At 42.4% G+C, this 18,596-nt stretch overlaps 1 protein-coding gene across 12 annotated transcripts in view; it reads right to left on the reverse strand.

Moving 5' to 3' along the window:
* MAP4K4 (mitogen-activated protein kinase kinase kinase kinase 4) overlaps positions 1-18,596 on the reverse strand; it is a 528,397-nt gene that overhangs the window by 177,606 nt on the left and 332,195 nt on the right. For all 12 annotated transcript variants that reach the window (XM_085622755.1, XM_085622753.1, XM_085622748.1 and 9 more), the window contains exons 5-8: positions 15,167-15,277; positions 9,572-9,662; positions 5,541-5,671; positions 1,752-1,806 (exon numbers count right to left, since the gene is read on the reverse strand). In XM_085622755.1, the coding sequence (XP_085478881.1) occupies positions 1,752-1,806; positions 5,541-5,671; positions 9,572-9,662; positions 15,167-15,277 (388 nt within the window). The remainder of the gene's footprint in view (positions 1-1,751; positions 1,807-5,540; positions 5,672-9,571; positions 9,663-15,166; positions 15,278-18,596) is intronic.

Here is an 18,596-nt window from a genome sequence, read left to right on the forward strand (position 1 = left end):
CTCTCATAACCAGAGGGAGGGGTGTTGAGATGCATTGCACCTGATGAGGTCATGGAAACCGTGATAGCAGTAGGTGGAATCTAATTGTAGATGGAGTCACTGAGGCAGTTGCCAGTCGGTGAACAACTGTGTTTTTGTTATATGCAGTGGGGGTGGAAGTGGTAAAGGAGTCGCTGTGTAGATGGGCGTGGGCATTAAGATGCTTCTGTGCTTGCCCTCCTCAACTGGATTCCTTTTGTGAGGGTACGGAACTACAATTAGGTTCACAAAGAAAGGTAACACTGCCAATAGTTGTGACAGGAGCAACACAGCATAACAATCTGTTGTGTTACAATCTTTATATTTTGTGTAGCTATTCACTGAGAGTACACAGTTTTACCAGCTCAAAAGCAAAACCGTCCTTCTAGCAGAGTTCGCTTAAAATGTTTGGGTCAGATATTTAGTCCGAAAAATGTCCCTTTTTTGGGACCGTCAAAAGTAGTGACCAAGTCACAGCTAAATGCACTTTCTCCATCCAATACTTTTTGAGCGTGGCGACTGTCAAGAATGATTCTACATGGCCAGCTACACTTGCAGATGGTTTAATATCCCGAACAAGCAGATAAAATGCAATGTTGACAACACTTACAAAAATTAGAGCAGTAGCATTACAACTGTGTTACAACAAATACTGTGACTTTAACAAATTTATAATGTGCAGATGCAAAGCACCATCAAAAAGAGGTTAAACAATGTTGATTCTATAACCTGTCTGTTTTCTATTTGTGACCCGAAATATATGGAGAATGTTGCCTCATGGTGATCTGCAATAATAAATCCTACTGCATACTTCATGCTTTAGCCTCCCAAAGTCAATCCTACCCAGGTGGACAGACCAACAACCATGACCAACATTGTATGGCTTCCTAGCAACTACCTGCCTCTGAAGTATAGTCATAAAATTAAAAAGAAAATACAAAACCACAGCAGCTATTTTACAGAGAAGCTACCGGTTGAACAGGATAGACAGCCTACATACAAAGCTCGCTTTTAAATGTAAGAAACTGCAAGCCAGCGACAGAGCAGGCAGAGTCTAGAAATAATTACTGTCACCAATTAGGTTGTGTTTACTGCAGTATCTTCACTTTAGTTGTGTGAATAGAACAAATGTATCTGACAAACCGTGTTCAAAACACTTTCAAAGTGTCAGTGAAAGCAATTAATTTTTAGTAGACACGTAAATTCAGCGTTCAAAAGAAAGTCATCAATTTAAATAGTTTCTAAATTGAAGTAGTCTTTTTTAAATCAGTCATCGAATTCATAGAAGTTATATTACGAATCCAATGGAAACAACACTGAAAAATATTTACGCAAGGGCACTTAAGTGGTATAGGTAATTAAACAAATTCTAATTTGCCTCAAGTTAGGCCAGCTTCAGCCAAGTAACCAGGGACACCACATTACAGTCTAAGTTTTCCTTCTACTAACCAGGATTCCCACCGAGAATAATCACATCTGCAGCACCTAGAATGTTGCTGGGTGCAACATGAAAGCGAAGGACTGAAGCACTGATGATGTGGGCTCTGCCACCAACCGTATCTGATGTAGAAGGCAGAACGTGTATTAAATTTACTCTTGAAAAACTACGACCCCGCATGCATCGGAAAAAGACAAAATCTCACAAGCTGATCCCATACTGAAGTATTGCATAAAATAGAAGCCCAGCCAATGTTCCATGTCAATGTCATGAGAAATAGAAATTAGTTACTTACGGGGGGCGCCTTCAGCCATTTCGATAGCTGTAATACCGCAAGACCAGAGGTCACTCTGCAAAATGAAGAAGCACGTTAGCAAGAACTCTTCGAAATGCAATGACATCACACATGTATACACATCCAGTTCCCATACAAAAAGAGAATGTTCAACTCCCCCCACCACAAAAACGAACAAACGTTACGATCACTTCTACAATCTCCAGGAAGCCATATGCCACAAAACGACTGAGGCACACTGGAGTTAAAAAGAACATGCTTAAAAAGCGCAGAAAGCTGGGCCTTCAGGGCAGCGAGTCATTTAGCAGGTTTCTGTCCGGGGTACTCTTTTTTGCTACTAATTAGGTCATCCACTCACTGAACCGTGAAAACAAAAGACTGGACTTTGACACTGTGCTCTGCCTTTGAAATGATCTATATTCATGTGTTACTGGAGGTCTGATGTCTCCAAGAGCTGGAACTCCCGAGTCCGAGTGGGCCAATTCATTTTTAGGTCTCGGGACCATCCGGTCGGCAGACCGGAAGTCCGGAGATTTAATGTCATTGAGAAGAGGGGCTTGCACCCGCCCCTCTTCTCTCCTGTTCTCCATTGGCTGGCCTCTTAAATGCTGGCCAGCAACTGGAGAAGAGGTCCAGTCACTCCGTTGAAGCCCCGTCTTTTTCGGATCGGGGGGCGTGTTTTTTGCGAGAAGTCTCAGGGAGGAGACAACAGCAAAACACGCCCCCAAATCCGAAAATGAGGCTCCCTTTCTCCGAGGCATTTTCTGCTGTGCCTCGGAGAAAGGCGGTGGTGTCCCGGCGTTGCTCCCTCACCTGATCTCCTACTGTACGGCAGGTCTGCTTCTGGTGCGATGAAAGTGTCCCGGATGGGCCGTCAATCTTTGGACATTCTGGGGAATGTGAAACGAAAAGGAAGCGCATCTTTTCCAGCTTCCTGCGGTAAGGTGAAGCTCTCTCCCGTGGTGCATAAACAAGACAGATTTGGAAACCCCATGTGTCTGCAGACCGGATTAGTTACACATTAAGTGGATGAACCCTACTACTATTACCCCTAAGGAGAATAACATTGTTTTAAGCATCGATTCGTGCAATTACCTGCGTGGGGAATTCGCGCGGGTTCGCCATAAAGGTGACCAATCGCCCGTTAATTACACGGACCACCCGTAAATGCAGTTTAAAGTCCGTTCCCTGCTACACTGCTCCTTCTTTGAACGGAAGATATTCGTCAGGAATGACAGTACTTCCGGGTTGCATGACAGCCAATCCCATAGCTAAACATATTCAGTAAATCATCTGTGAGGGGAGGGGAAGCCCGTAATGCGACACCCCTGCCAATCCTGAAGTGCTGCACAAAATGCTGAAGCGTTCATTGGCTGTGGAGTCTGCACGTGCGTCTTAGGTATATCAACAGACTGAGTACTGAGCGAGCCGTCTTTCACAGGATGGTAGACGTTAAACATCATAGCGGAGTGTGCATCGGTTGCGGATGATTTTAGCTGTGTGTGTTGTCAACCCGGCAGTTAGAGTGGGTCTTTGCTTGGCCAGGCCTCACTGCTTCCAGTGCCTGTTGGAAGGTTCGAGGCTGCAAGCGAGCCCGGTTCTAGAGGGTGGGCGAGGTGGGCCAAGCCCACCCAAGGAATATTCTGGCCACCCACGGCCATTCCAACGGGAAAAGCAAGTCCACCACATCCCTAGTCTGACTCTATTGCTGGCGCTCAACAGGAAAGGCTGCTGCAGTTTAGGCGATTGTAATGGAGAAAGCCATAGTCAACCCGGATCATTTTTTATGTGCAGAATATCAATGGTCCAGCAAGTAGTCACAGCATGCGATGCACCTCCTCCCATCCCACTCCCCAGGGGGAGCTGCTTTTTTTTTTTAGCAGTACAATTAGCAAGTTTAGGATGTGGGACGTGGACTTAATCCCTCGCAGTAGGCCACAACGATTGGGTAGAAAAGCTACGGGTGCCTAGTGTCAGGCTTCTTGAGTTAACAAGCATTTACAATGCAACGGTCTCGGCATTGTTAAAGTTAGAGCTATTGGCATTGCTCATGACAATGCCGTTTCTTTAAATGTTTTAAAAACAAAAACAAACAAAAATAATGTCATGAGCAATGCCAATAGCTCTAACTTTACCAATGCCGAGACCATTGCATTGTAAATGCTTGTCTCTAAAGATTCTCTCCAAGGAGATGAAGATGATCTTTTTCTAGAAAATCAAGATGATCTGATTGGACAGTCCATGTCCTCCCTCATCACCTCCACCAACCAGACAGACTCCCGACAGACTGCATGCACACACATTTGTCCCTGCATCTCCAAATAGGGGTTTGCAGTGAGCACTGTGGAAACATAAACCAGGCTACCATTCACAACCTACTTTTTATATTTCACCACGTTTTTCAGTGTGTACCACACAAAGAACAGCAGGTGTGTTCTGATAAATAGCCACAAGGAAGAAGACATTTTGTTTCGACTTTCAAGTGAGGCGCCGTTCCCACAGTCGTGCGCTAGAGATATATTGTTGGTGCCCACACTGAATCCACTTGTGCCTCCCGCACACTCATTCTCACACATAGTAAACATAGCCTCGCCTCTACAGTGATACAATTCAGTGATAGCACCAGAGTAGGACATTAGCACAAGTTCATCAGAACACAATGCAATGCATTCACAAGGAATGCCGTAGGAAACAACCCTTTTCACAAACACTGTATATTTAGCTTCCAACACTTTGAAAATTAGCTTGGCAAGTATCAATGTATTTTCATGGTAGGAAGGAAGAGTAGAAAAAACTTCAGGGTTCCAATAATTCACTCCTAAATCGGAACTCGAATCACAATCCAAGGACTGATATTTGGCAAACAAATGTGAGGAAGATCATGTCATCCTGGCAGATCTCCTTGATATGCATTCTTCAGGCAGAGTCATGACTAATGTGTCCACTGAAGGAATGTGAAAGACTGCCTTTTGGTAACCGCTTGCTTTCTTCTTATTCAAGGGCTTGCCTTCCTCTTCTTGCACTCAGCTCTCCACTGGAACATGGTCTCTTGATTGGATGGTTTGTATGCTTCCACTGCTCTCATTCAGGGAACAATTCTTTTTCCTTTCAGCATGAGAGTGCATGTTTTATATCTATATCCCTCATGTGTGGTTTCTCTTACCCCAAAAACACAAACCCCTTCCCACAAGCTTATTCATAGATTTTCCCATACCTTAACTGGCGTTTGGCCTCCTCCAGGCGCCTAGCTGACCTTTACTTATTTGTAGTGTTGTTTGCGAGCCGGCACCTGCCAGAGTGCTCAGCATTGCAAAATGCGCTTTTGCACAACTAAAGTGATTTTTTTTAAATTTAGTGATCCAAATGGCAAATGCCATCTTAAATTGGTACGTAAACAGAAAAATGGTGCCCGTGTGATGACAGACTGTTCACGCATCATGGTAACTCAGGTGTAAGCTTAGATAACTTCATGTGGGCGGCTATGGAATGAGGCGGACAACTGTCAAGTTTTTTGGGGGTTTTTTGTTGCATACGCTACACAGCATTGGCAAAAAGGACTGGCAATGCTAATAGGGCAAAAAGCGAGACCAACTACCTTTAGCAATCCTTGCTATTATCAATGCTGAGGCAGTAGAGGCGCATCATGACTCAATCAAGACTTTGCCTCTTGTAAATAAAGGCCCATCCTCACACTAAGAAATGGTATTTTATATATATATTTACACACAAACACACATTTACGTCCAGCGCTCGCCTGTGAAAAAGTTTGAAGTTCAACAGCATGCTTACCCTGTAATCATACGTAGCATCTGGGTTCTCATCGCACGCAATGACTTCAGGTGCCATCCAGTAGGGTGTTCCGATGAAAGTGTTCCTTCTGCCTACCGTCCTGTCCAACTGAGCACTGACACCAAAATCAACTGCAAATAATAAGCGAGAAGACCTTAGGATATTCTTTGACACTATCTACCAAGTCAAGCGTAAGATCTTCAAGCAACGGTGCAAATACGTACACAACTGTGAATAGAACGTGTTTTGGGGTAAACGGAGTCCGAAACATTCTGGCTGAGAATAGGTGGCACATTCTATCCGATTAAAAATGCCGATAAAATGTTAGCAGATCGCTCCTATATAGAGTGACGCCCTCCCTCCAAGTAACTATGTACACTGGGTCTAGACTTGGGTGTCAGACTAATGCATGCTTGGTGTTGTAGTCTTGCTTTGCTACCATTGAACCAATTAGACTCATCAGACTTCCGTAGACAAGTTTACGTATCAACCTATTATTAACCTAGCTACAAAAAATGGTTACTCTATAAAATGGGACAGGGTAAACCCTGTAGATTTCCTGCACAACTTAATGGGAATCTCTCAACCAGATATACTTACCTGTCTGACAGAAACAGAGGAGTCATCAGAAATTATGACCTCCTTCCTAAAAATTCAATTTGAACTTAAAAAACTGTTAACTAGAGAGCACCGACCTAATACCAATAATAGTCATGGTTGGTTTGATAAAAGCTGCACTAGAGCACTCAAAGCTCTCAAAAGGGCATTGCACGAAACAATGAAATCCCCTGCTGAGATTCGCAAATCCAGAAAATTGTATAACTCGGCTGTAAAAATGAGGAAACAAGCATTAAGGAAAGAGGCCTGGTTGGCCCTTCTCGTAGCTTCTAAATCTAAGGATAATACAGCCTTCTGGAAAGCGGTAAATGCCCCTTACCTACAGAATAAACAGACAGATATTATAGACATGGCTATTAACGGGGAAACCTGGGTGAACCACTTTAAACAATTATATGATAAAGTTGAAAATTTTGATTATGGTAATTCCTTAACCGATGGGATAGATACTCAACAATCTACAACTCTATTGAATCCATTCCCGCTAGGTATAATTTTTACTTGCCCGGAGGTCACTAACGCAATCAAAGACAGCCCTTCAGGTAAAGCACCGGGCCCCGATGGAGTCCCGACAGACGTCTACAAAGCTGAGATTGATCTTTGGGCACCCCTGTTAACAAATGTTTTAAATCACTCTAATCGACATGGGTTTTTACCGTCCTGGTCCGAAGCCATAGTTATTCCAATTTTTAAAAAAGGAGACAGAAATGACCCCACTTGCTACCGGCCAATATCACTCTTAGACGCATTAATGAAGGTAGCTGCCCGGGCAATTTTAAATAGGATACAACTTTGGGCAGAAGAAAATAAGGTAGTCTCAAATTTACAGTATGGATTCAGCTCAGGCAAAGGCACTATAGAACAGAGTCTAAACTTGGCCTTAGTTTTATCAAAATACACCCAGGCAAAAAAGGGAAATCTTTTTGTTACTTTTGTGGACCTGAGTTCCGCCTTTGATTGTGTGAACCATGAGATATTATGGTCCACATTATCTGAAATGGGCATAGATTTTAACATTCTCCAATTTATAAAAGCATTGTATAGGGATGCAGGTGCCAGGGTACGTTTTGGAAACAAGGGTGAGTGTTCTGATAAATTCCCTATTAAGAGAGGGGTGCGACAGGGGTGCATCTTAGCGCCCCTTCTTTTCACCCTATACATAAACTCCATCGGCCAACATCTAACGGAGTCACAGTATGACTACCCAACGATTTTGGGAACCTCGGCACCACTATTCCTTTATGCTGATGATGCTGCTATCATGTCCCGAACCAGGATTGGCCTTCAGAGGGCTGTCCTGAAATTTGCAAATTACATGAAATAAAGAGGGCTAAAAATTAATATCTCAAAAACATACACGATGGCCTGTGGTCCCGGAACAAAGAAAGCGCCTTGTTCAATCTTTCTAGATGACAAGAGGATCGAGACCACAGATCAATTTTCCTACCTTGGAATAAACTTCGACAGGAAGGGAAACTGGCACGTAGCTATCAACGCCAGAAATCTAGCCTTCACTCGAGCAATAGGCGCCCTGAAAAAGTTTGCGGCCAAACTAGGTGGAAGACCTGTGAAAGAGTTGATTGCAATTTACAAAGCTAAATGCATCTCCACTGCCACTTATGGAGCTGGCCTCTGGGGCATTGAAAACCCACAACTGATACAAAAAACAGAAAATCAGTTTCTACGCTATTTATTAGGAGTTTCTAATTCAACAGCAACTTATTTTATACATATTGAGCTGGGTCTATTGTACATTTCAGATGTTATTAAAATTGCGCCTATACTATTGTGGCATAAAATTTGTGTTACCCACGAGACTTCATTAAACAGAGACTTAATTACAAACTGTCTTAAACTTGATGGAATAAGCAACATTAAATGGCTCACCTACGTAAAAAACATGTTAACAGACCTTGGACACCCCGAGTTTTTTGCGAGGCCATCAAGTATGGAAATGGTGTCCAGAAAATCGTTAAGAGAGTTGGCTCTCAACCATCTAACAATTAACAGATGGAATTTGGAAAAAATTAAAAAGCCAGTCACTGACTTCCAACAAATAACTACATATGAAGGGCTTCAAGGGTACTTGTCGATCCAGCCAAATTGTTATGCTCGAATGTTATTGACCCGTCTCAGATTTGGTATTTTTTTTCGTATGATTACTTTTCCTGTCTGTAATATTCGGTCAAATGAAATTTTACCATGCCCCTGTGACGATATCTCTGCTCAATCAAATATCCACTGTGTTTTATTCTGTAAATGTTATCAGTTGCCTAGGGGGGCATTCCTGAAACTAATTTTAAAGGCTTGGGGCATCCGCACTTGTAGACCAGCCATGATTAGGTTATTACAGCTAGAAAACGAACTTATCATCTTTGCAGTAACTAGCTTCCTAAAACTGGCCATCAAGTTTCGGAATTCAATGCAATCACCCTAAAATGCACTTTATGATCTTTTATATTGATAATATTTTTATCTGGGGTGATAGCTCTGATTGTCTTTGATTGTTTTAACCTTGTCTTAACTTTTTTAACTGCTTTTATTTGCATCAAATTTTTACTGTATTTCCTAATGTATGCTTTTATGATTTTGATCTGAAAATCGAATAAAGCTTTGATTGATTGATTGATACAGCGATCCATCATTTGTAGTTGAAAAGTCCAGCTCTGGGGACAGTGCGTGTAAGGACCTGGACTGAGGCAGTCAGCCTTCAATTGCCATGGGTTACCATACACGTTATCAGGGCCCATATCGTTCGGCTCAAGACAGTAAATTGACCATCCAAGAGGGAAAGCTTACCCTGCAAAACCCATTTCCTCTGGAAATGCTAAACAACAAAAACAACGTAATCGTGTACTGAGGGACATATTTATATATGAAAGCGTCAAATCTAAAAGCCAATATCTAATGGTTCCAGGTTTTGAAGAAGAAAAAGATGAATTTTTCGGTCACTGCTTCCAGGAACCAAGGAAAAAGACATTGACGTAAATCCCCAGTGGAACTGTAGGCAGTGGGGTGCATGTGTGAAAGGGGCCAGTGGAAAGAGGCATGGTGTTAGGAAGCTGAGATGAGAGGAGGTGGACCCACGAATTGGCATATTAGAGTCTAGATGCATCGAAGCTCAGCCGGGTCACAAGTGGCATTTAGTTTCAAAGGCAGGATCGAGCGCAACTATAACATAAATAAAGAACCATATTTTAACTTTACAATAAACAACAACCATAGAACGGGTTGCAAAAGGTAACAGAGCTGACGAACAATGCAGATAAAACTAGTGATGTCAAGTTTCCCCTCGCTTCGACCACTGGCTCAGTCGGATCAGTGGTTTATTACTCGAGTCCCTTTAGCAGTGGCATAAATTAGTTTTATTTTTTTTAACTAAACACTAAAACATGTCAAAGCGCTTTACGTACCAAGCTTCACCTCGGCGTTTTCTGTCAGCAAAACATTCTGCCCTTTGATGTCTCGGTGAATCACATGGTGGGCGTGGAGGTGCTGCAAGCCCTGGGCAGAGAGAGAGAAAACAGGGTTAAAGGTTCGGCTGCATAAAACAGCCGCCGGCTCCTCCGCCCGATGGACTGCTCCCGGAGAGCGTTGTGCTGAACAATGGGAACCTGACCCACGGCAGGCAGAGGCCCGCAGCAGAACAACCGATGCTGCCTTATTAAATTGCCAAGACACAATGCATTTTAGATTGGGCACAAAAAGCGAGAAATTGACACTAAGACATGTCCTTGTGTCCTGTACAGTTGCATTTATTACCAACCTGGATTTAAGAGTTGAAGGCTCACACACATCTGCATATTAACCAACAAAGACATCACTGCCTAACTCCAATCACATGCAATGACATTACACGAGGCCCTTCTGAAAAGCATGAGACGATTCATACATTTGTAGCCAGACCCAAATGAGTGTGCCAATTGCAAACTGGACCTGGATGGGGTGCAGGGATAAAGTCAGCAGTGGATGACCCTGCCAGGAAGAATAAACACACATCTACAAAAGACAACGGCATCGGTTTGTCTCTAGTGGAAATACTACTGTGCACAGCCATGTAGACAGAGACGGAGATGCAAGCAGTACAGTTTAGCGCAAAATGTGTCTTTGCATCAATTTCTGCAGGTTATGGTTGTTCATTCCCGCGCTCTTGCGCTATAACTAAGCAGTGAATGGCAAAGTAACTACACAACTGGTACAATTTCAGGTTATATATGTAAAGTGAAATCCCTAAAATAAAGGAAATTTAAATTTCGCCAGGGTCTAGTGAAACACAGAACTCAACTGCCCCATGCCCAATCTGTCACAAGCCTTGCTGGAGGGGTGTTTCCAGAACATGCACACACATGGCAATGGGGCCTCATGGTCATACAGTCACATAACCCTCCCCCGACCTATGTGGGGGGCTGCCATGCAGAAGTGGAACTTAGCTCCCAGTGTTTCTATACGCAAGGTGGGTACGCTGAGCCAGTTCTCCGCTTCTCTTCTACAGTATGTCTGCGTCTGTTTTTTAGGGAGAATGTTCTATGTGATGCCATCAGGGAATGGTAGCTTGTTGCTCAAGTGACAAGGACCGATGGGGTCAGCTGAGAGGGAGAAGAGAGGTTGTGAGATTACAGTTTATGACCATGGAGGGCTGGAAGACTGGAGCTCATAGTTTCTGGTATCCAACAAGATACCTTCATGAAGTTAGTTGCTTAGGTAACTCTTACACTTGTGAGTGGTGCCTGGTTCTCAGGCTTATGCTGGGGAGGTTTGAAGCTCCCAATGACAGAGGATGTATCGAGTACACCAAGCCCAAATTCAGTGCAAAATGTTGAAGGATAGACCCGGAGGTATTGGTACTCAGGGGAATCATCGAGATCCCACGTGCGCTGCATTTTGAGCATGGTTGACCTTTCTCTGAGAGTAACAGACTGGAGCAAGTAGGAATGCACCAATAAGTGGATGCGCTGAATGCACTGTGTGCATGGGATCTATTGTTTAAGTGTGGAATATTAAAGCAGTATTTATAGTTTATTCATTGAGAGAGTCAAGTCAATAAATCTTTATTTGGTTTACAAAAACCATAAAATAATGCAAATTCATTTATAAATACTGCAACAATGAATAGCAATCCTATAAAAACTTTTAAAACCTAGGGCTAGATGTACAAAGGATTTTTTGATTTGCAAACAGCTGATTCGGGCCCTTTGTGAATGAAAAAATGCCTTTCCCAATGTACAGAAGGTCAATTTGCGATTCGGGAAGCTATTACCAAATCGCACATTGGGTTTGCGAAAAGGCATTAGAAAGGGGCGTGTTTAGGGCATCCCTTCCTATTAACAAATGTCAGTGGTATGTATGAAAACATTTACATTTTACCACCTACTTTAGGTAGGTGGTAACTCATTTGCACATGGGGAGGGGTTCCTAAGGGACCCCGTTCCCTTTGTGAATGTTTGTCAAAAGATGTTTTAAGAGCAGGCAGTGATGCCACAGGCCAACCCCTACTCTTATAGAAGAAAAAGAAAACTTTTAATTTTTCTTTTTGAAACCCATCCTGTTTTCATTTAAGGAAAACGGGCTGCAATAAAAAAAAAACATTGCTTTATTTAAAAGCAATCCCAGACAAGGTGGTCTGCTGACCCCAGGAGGCCACCATCCCTGTGATTTTAGCGATTCCCAGTGGGTCGCAAACAGAGACCTACCTCATGAATATTAATTAGGTAGGTCTACTAGCAACCCACTGGGAGTCACAAAATGTGTCAAAAAGACACATCAGTACCTGGGGTTTCGCAATAACCAAATAGTGAATCTCCAAAATTCACTACTTGGTAATCCCAAAGCCAAACCTTTGTACATATGGCCCCTAATCTTGTCTTAACTTACACATAAAATAATTCCAGCAGTCTATATGCAACTACACATGTTGCAGCTGATGGTAACAATTTTATTGACCGAGATAATTGACAACAAACCAATGAAGAGGCAAATAAAGCATTTTTCATACAAAAAACAGAATGCGAGTAATCGCATTACATTTGTGTAGAGCCCTGACCAGGCCCTAAACCTGGTACAAATCACATCCTGGGCAATAGTATTAAATTCCCCACTAATAGAGGTTTTGTTTAGTTTTATAGGTTTGTAAATTATTTCTCTATGGTGTGTAGTTGACAGGTGTAATCAAAGCTAAAATATGTAGAAAAGGATCACTGATTGTCTTTGTCATTTCTAATGCAAATGAACGGATAGGTGAGAAGAAATCCAGTCAGCGTAGTTCGGCATTTCAGGAATAGTGATCATGGCCAAAGAGAGACTGAATTTATCGATATGATCGATACCTGCCAAGAGATCAGTAATATCACAATTATTGAAATGTAACTAACTTCATGTGTAAATTACCACCGGCACATGGGTTCTGATGGCTGACCATTAAGATTCCCTTAAATTCAGTTGAAGCCACTGGTGAAGATGTCATGAAGAAGGGAATGCTAGCATTCTATACACTCAGTTATTGAAAAAGAAAAGAGGATCCAGGAATAAAAATACAAAATAAAAACACTTCTATGGCTTGCTGTTTACTAGCAATAAAGTTTTGAGAAAGAATTATTAACTTGTGATATGTACAGTATTAGGTTTGTGATGTAATATTCTGCTATACACTCATACGGGTATGACAGTGTCTAACTGCTTACTGAATAACCATAACTGGAGAGAATAAGGTGTTTGCGTATTATCAGATGAGCACCTAGAGTTTTCTGCAATAGGCAAAGTTGAGGCGCTCTGCGGTTTGTGCGTATGATCTATCTCAGGAGTCCCCATAGAAGAACTGTTATGCCATGTGATATGCCGGGTATCAGGAGCCTAAGATGAGTCAAGTCACAATAGTTCACCATCCTTACAGTCGTCGAAGTGTCCCTGTGTTCTGCAATGAGAAAGTGTAAGCGAGCAGTGAGAAATGGAGGAACAAGCAATATCCCTTACATGAACCATCAGAATTAAGGAATAAGCGGCTGAGAGAGAACCCTAGCACCATAGTGCAACCATCTCTTTTATGACTTCACACCTCATATCTTCTAGAATAGCTCAGTCAACAAACCAAAGAGCACTGGCATTCAAACTTTTCCATGCCAATCCTGTGAGCAAAATGTTTGAGTCTACCTCTCCTACACACACGCAGTTACGGGTGGCAGGCAGAGAGCTCCGTGGCTGCCTGTCCCTGGTACGAGTGTGCTGGTATCATGCCCAGATGCAACTAAGCACGTGGCTTTGGTCATTACGGCCACTCAAGCACAGACTGCATGTCTAGAGCCACCTGCTATGGTATAGATGGGGAGGGTATGCAAAATGTGCAGATAACATCTGCACCTGGACACTGGGTACAGTAAGCAAGCCAGGGACCACCTACCTGCTCGTGGTCATAAGAGTAATAATGAGGCAGATATTGTCAGCACAAATCACTTTCATGTCAGGCTGACGACTGGGGAAGCAAACATGCACAGAAACCATCACCCACCTGCCATGATACTGCATGAAGATGGGTCTTTTACTGGGTTTTTTACATCCCCCAGCCACCCACTCAAGAGATTAATGGGAACGAGTGGCAGCAGAGACCTGTTGCTTGGGGTTCCCACACCCCCACCACCTTGCCTCCTCAATTTTCCCGATAAGTGGGCATGGCGGTCTTGTTGCCCAATTTAAGAAAAATAAATTCATGCACGTTGCTGTATCCTACACTGCTGCTGAATGCTCATTATATATTACAAGCTATGCAGAGGGGGTTACATATCCATGAGGGGAGATACAAGGAGAACATTAAAAGAGGCCTCCTGCCCTAGAGTTTGTAAGGGTCCGATGTGGCAGCATGGGCTTGGGTCTTTTGTCTCAGAATTCACTGCGAGGCTCAGGAGGGGGGCTGGGGCCTATTGTTTGGAGCGAGCCTCTGCTCTGAACCTAATGAGGGGACATGGTAGGGCAGGGATCTACGGGCCCTCAGATCTTGCCTCATTTCAAAAAATTAAGTTGGCATGGCCTGTCAGTACACCTGACTCGGTGGTGGCTCTACCCCACAACCCTGTTCACAGTGGCCAGTCTAGTGGTGCTGCCACAGACCAAGACTAACAAGCATTGGCATAGCCAATAGGTCTCGCCTTTGGGACCTTATAAGTGCATAACTAAATACTTATTGGCTATGCCAAGCGGCCGCGCAGCCGCGAAAGTGATCGCGGTAAAGCGCGGCGCGCGCGCCCACGCACATGCACTGTAGCTCTAGGCTGGCCTGGTAGCACTTTTTGGAGCCCTCTCAATAAGTCTCGCCAGACCAGCGCATGCGCTGGGTCAGGCGAGACCTAAAAAGGACAGGCCACTGCTTAGACTGCCCTCTTTCGTCCATGCAACAGTCACATAATGCGCCATTGTCTAATTGTGAAGGCGCCGAGACCTCAACAGAAAAGTGCTGCTCCAGAAAGAGCAAGCCTTGTGTTATCAGGCTGTGATGCAACTAGTCCTCTAGCTTGTTTGGTGCACCAACTGAAGAAACCACTAATCTACAGGTCACGGTTCATAATTCTCACAAACTGAATCAGTCTTTGTTTTTCAAGGACGTTAAAATCTGAGCATACATGTAAGATAATATTGGTTTTTCATACTTACTTTACAGGATTTTATTTCCGTTTTCTCAGATTTGTTAGACAAAGCTGGCTGGTGTTGGCCACAGCCGCAAGAGCTTTTACTTTGTATTTATTACATTAATTCTTTTTTATATTAAGTTTACAACATAGTGAAGCTGGCTACATGGAAAAATTGCCGATGTGCTAAAATCATATTGCAAGATTTTCCATATTACATTAATGACTTTAGAAACTTTAACTACTGTAATCGTAACCAATTTAATTACACTGTGGTCTTGCTTATTTGTTTTTACTTTAAATGTAATAAAAATCTTTCCAACTTTCCACACAGCCTCCACACAAGCACACCTCACATGATAAAGGGTTCAAGAAGCAACACCCACAGTTACTACTCACCCTGAGGATCTCCCGAGAGATGTAAGCAATCCAGTCTTCTTTCAGAGTGTTCCCTTTTGTGTTTTTCACAAGGTCTGTGATCGAACCCGCGCCACAGAACTCCATAACAAGCTGCAAAGCAGAGACATGACCATGAAAACCTGGCACCATCTGATGAAACTTACAGCAAAATGGAGTCGCATTAATAGCAGAACAAAGGTGAGAAATTCCCATTATGCACTTGAAAGATGGAAAAAAAGGAGGAGACACTTCCCAGCGCCGACATTCTTCGCGCTGCTCTCATTTACTATGGGTCTCACTCACATACCGAAAAGGTAGTAAAACTGTAGTCATTTTATTCCAGTTATTACCTTTTTTTCTCGAAATTGACAAATATTAAAGACTAGGCGCCACAAACCAAGAAAATCAACGACTTATGTGCTTATACATAACGAAAATTTTCGAAAACTCCGGAGGGGGTTGATCTAACGATTTAAGATTAGGGTTGAGGTAAATCTGCATCTTAACCTTTTTTTATGCACAGGTAAAATATTTTTCTACGTTGAAAAACCCATTACTCCGAGCCCCCATAACACGTGACAGGGAATGTTTTTCTGTGTATGGAAATAAAAATTATGCTTCAGCATCACAAAATTATGGAAGTGTTGAGGCATTTTTGGCGCCTAATGCTAAGTAGATGAGAAACACTTTTGGATTTTGGTGAAAACTTTGAGGGAGATGACCACTTTTCCAGTGCAAACGTGCCCAAGAACATCCACGCTCCCACGCAAAACCCTAGCCTTAGGGCTGTGGATTTCTCACAGCTCTAAGTTCAATGCGCAGGTATAAATGCACACATCCAGACTTTACATATCAGGCTTGGTCACTTGACATCCAAGTTCAAGTGCACAAAGGGTAGTGTGAATCAGTTCGTTGGGAACGGAATGCCAATTAAAGTGCCATTTATGGGCAAATGTAGGTTTATTGTCCATTCAGGAAGGGGGCAGGGGAAAAGCAAGCAGAGAGTAAAAATGAGACATGGATATGGGTGGGGTCTACCTCATCTACGTATGTAAAAATGTACGTTGGTGTACCTCTGGTGAGAACCATCCAGCTACAGGAGAGGACCAAAGTGGAATCTAAGAACTCAAAGTAGCTGCATCAAACATTTGTATGTTCACTCTTAACTAGAATCGAGCAATACACAATGTGTTCTTACCATTGAGGCAGTGTTTTGGGCCAACCCTCTTACCATTGGTCCTCCGATGGACCTTTTTCCCCCCAACAGAGGTGATGGGAGTTAACATGACAGCAATCAAAGTTCAATCAACAGTGTAACCAATTTTGCTACACAACAAGGACCAGGGATGAGTAGTTGTGGTTAAGATGGTTTAATACAAGTTACCAATCAAGTTAAGGTACACAACTTAATACATTGCTATAAAGATACAGAACAACAACTGGGAAACCCAACCTCCTACAGAAGTGTAAGCATACCAGTATCAAGCAAACAAGGAGTTAAGTCACAGCAATACATAAGTATCTGATACTCAGAGAAGAGTCTCAGATTTTCTCGTCTGTACACGAGTAAACCTAAATTAGAGTCCAACGTAAAAGGATGAGTCTAGCGCCTAAAGGATCTCACAAATCAAGAAATTCCATAAAGGAAAACAAAATGGGGCAGCAAAATTAAACAGAAAGGTGCCAGCCTTTCAGAAGTTCGGTCAAGGGTCTTCTTGGGTTAGGGAAGCAAGTTTTATCCTAAACCACACTTAGGAAAGAATCAAAGGCACCATAGAGGTCTAAGCCTCTCAAAGTCCAAGGAATAGTGCTTCAGCATCAGACAGTTTAGACTCCAAATATTCACACTGAAAGGGTTCAAGTAACATCCCTCTGCTCGCATCATCAGGGGTCCATTGTCGTCCTCCATTCTCACGTTGCAGACTGCAACATTCGCCAAGTATCCCACACTGGACTGGACATGGGAACGACATCTTCTCACACTAAGGTTAGGTGGCAACGTTGCTAAATAGACCTTTAATTAATGCTTGAAAGGTCTTACCAGCCTCTCTCCTTCTATCACTAGTACAGTAATGCATTTATTCTCAAACTAATGATACATGTGAATAACTACAAGAAATGTCATGTTAGCAGAAACATGGAAACAGTAGGTTTTGCAGCTTGGAAATTATAGGCTTAAAATGACAACTTAGGGTGTTAAGCAAGAGTGCCTCTTCAATATGCGTGTGCACATTTAAGCACAAGTAAATGCAAAATGTCAGTAAATTAGATTTATATTACATTTGACATATAGTAAAATCTTAAAGGTTCACATGTGTTTAAGAACTACATTTTAATGCAATATATGAAACATTAGTAAACACAATACATAAATCAAATTTGTTTTGAATATAAATTACATTTTATAATGTGAGGATGGTTTCTACTCAACATCTAAACAGTAAATGTAATTTAATGTATTAAGGCACACATTATGTAATTCCAATTTGTATTATAATGATTTTATTCAACAAGCCTTCAAAGAATACATCATTTAATACAGTTTAGGCACACAGGACAAGTAGATTCACTAATCCTACCGTGAATGCACTGTAGTAATAAACGTCAAGTGCAACACTCATTTTATTAATGTGGTTGGACCACGCAAGGAACATGTGCTAAGTGCAAGTTCATGCTATGTAATTGTGACCTGAAAAGGTGTAGCCAGCTTTGCACTGCACCACCATTAATTGTTAGGAAGGGGAATGCCCTCGATCAAACTTTGGCTTCAAAAACTTCTTTCACATTTTATGATTGACAGTTTCGCTGCACTAAAATGGCAGCAATTTTGTAATGTCACATTCCAAAGGGTATTCCACATGTTTCGGGTCTGTCACTTGTGCTACTTCACTCATCTAGGTTTTATTCATTTCTTAGTTTCTGGTCCATATACAAAACTACAAATAGCTTTTGTAAGAGGCTCGTAATATTTCAAATCTCAGCAGGGGCAGCTGGTACACTGTATGTGAACAAATAAACTGCCCACTTCCTGAAACTCGAAAACTGACTTTTTTCATTAATATGTAACCGGGTTTTTAAACCTTTCCACTGACTCATGTCTGGAACATATCTACCTCCAATCAGAACGGTATTGATTTAGTAATGATTTACTGATTGCCTCACCAGGCTATTCAACCACACCATTCAGAGGAGCCACCTCTGTGGATCGACAGGTTGGTGAAACCCTGGAAGAGACAGCAATTTATTCTGGGTTCTCAAAGCTTTTCATCCTGTGCCTGAAGCACACTGGGCAAGAGCTAAACTATCAGTGTCTAAAAACTGAGGACAACACCAGAGGACCATCGTTTTCATCACCACTGAAACTTTTCCACGCACACGAAATAATGCAGGTGGCCCAATAACCCGTTATTTACAGAAACTGTGCTAATAA

Source organism: Triturus cristatus, chromosome 8 (assembly GCF_964204655.1).
Source record: "Triturus cristatus chromosome 8, aTriCri1.1, whole genome shotgun sequence".
Classification (NCBI taxonomy): Eukaryota; Metazoa; Chordata; class Amphibia; order Caudata; family Salamandridae; genus Triturus; species Triturus cristatus.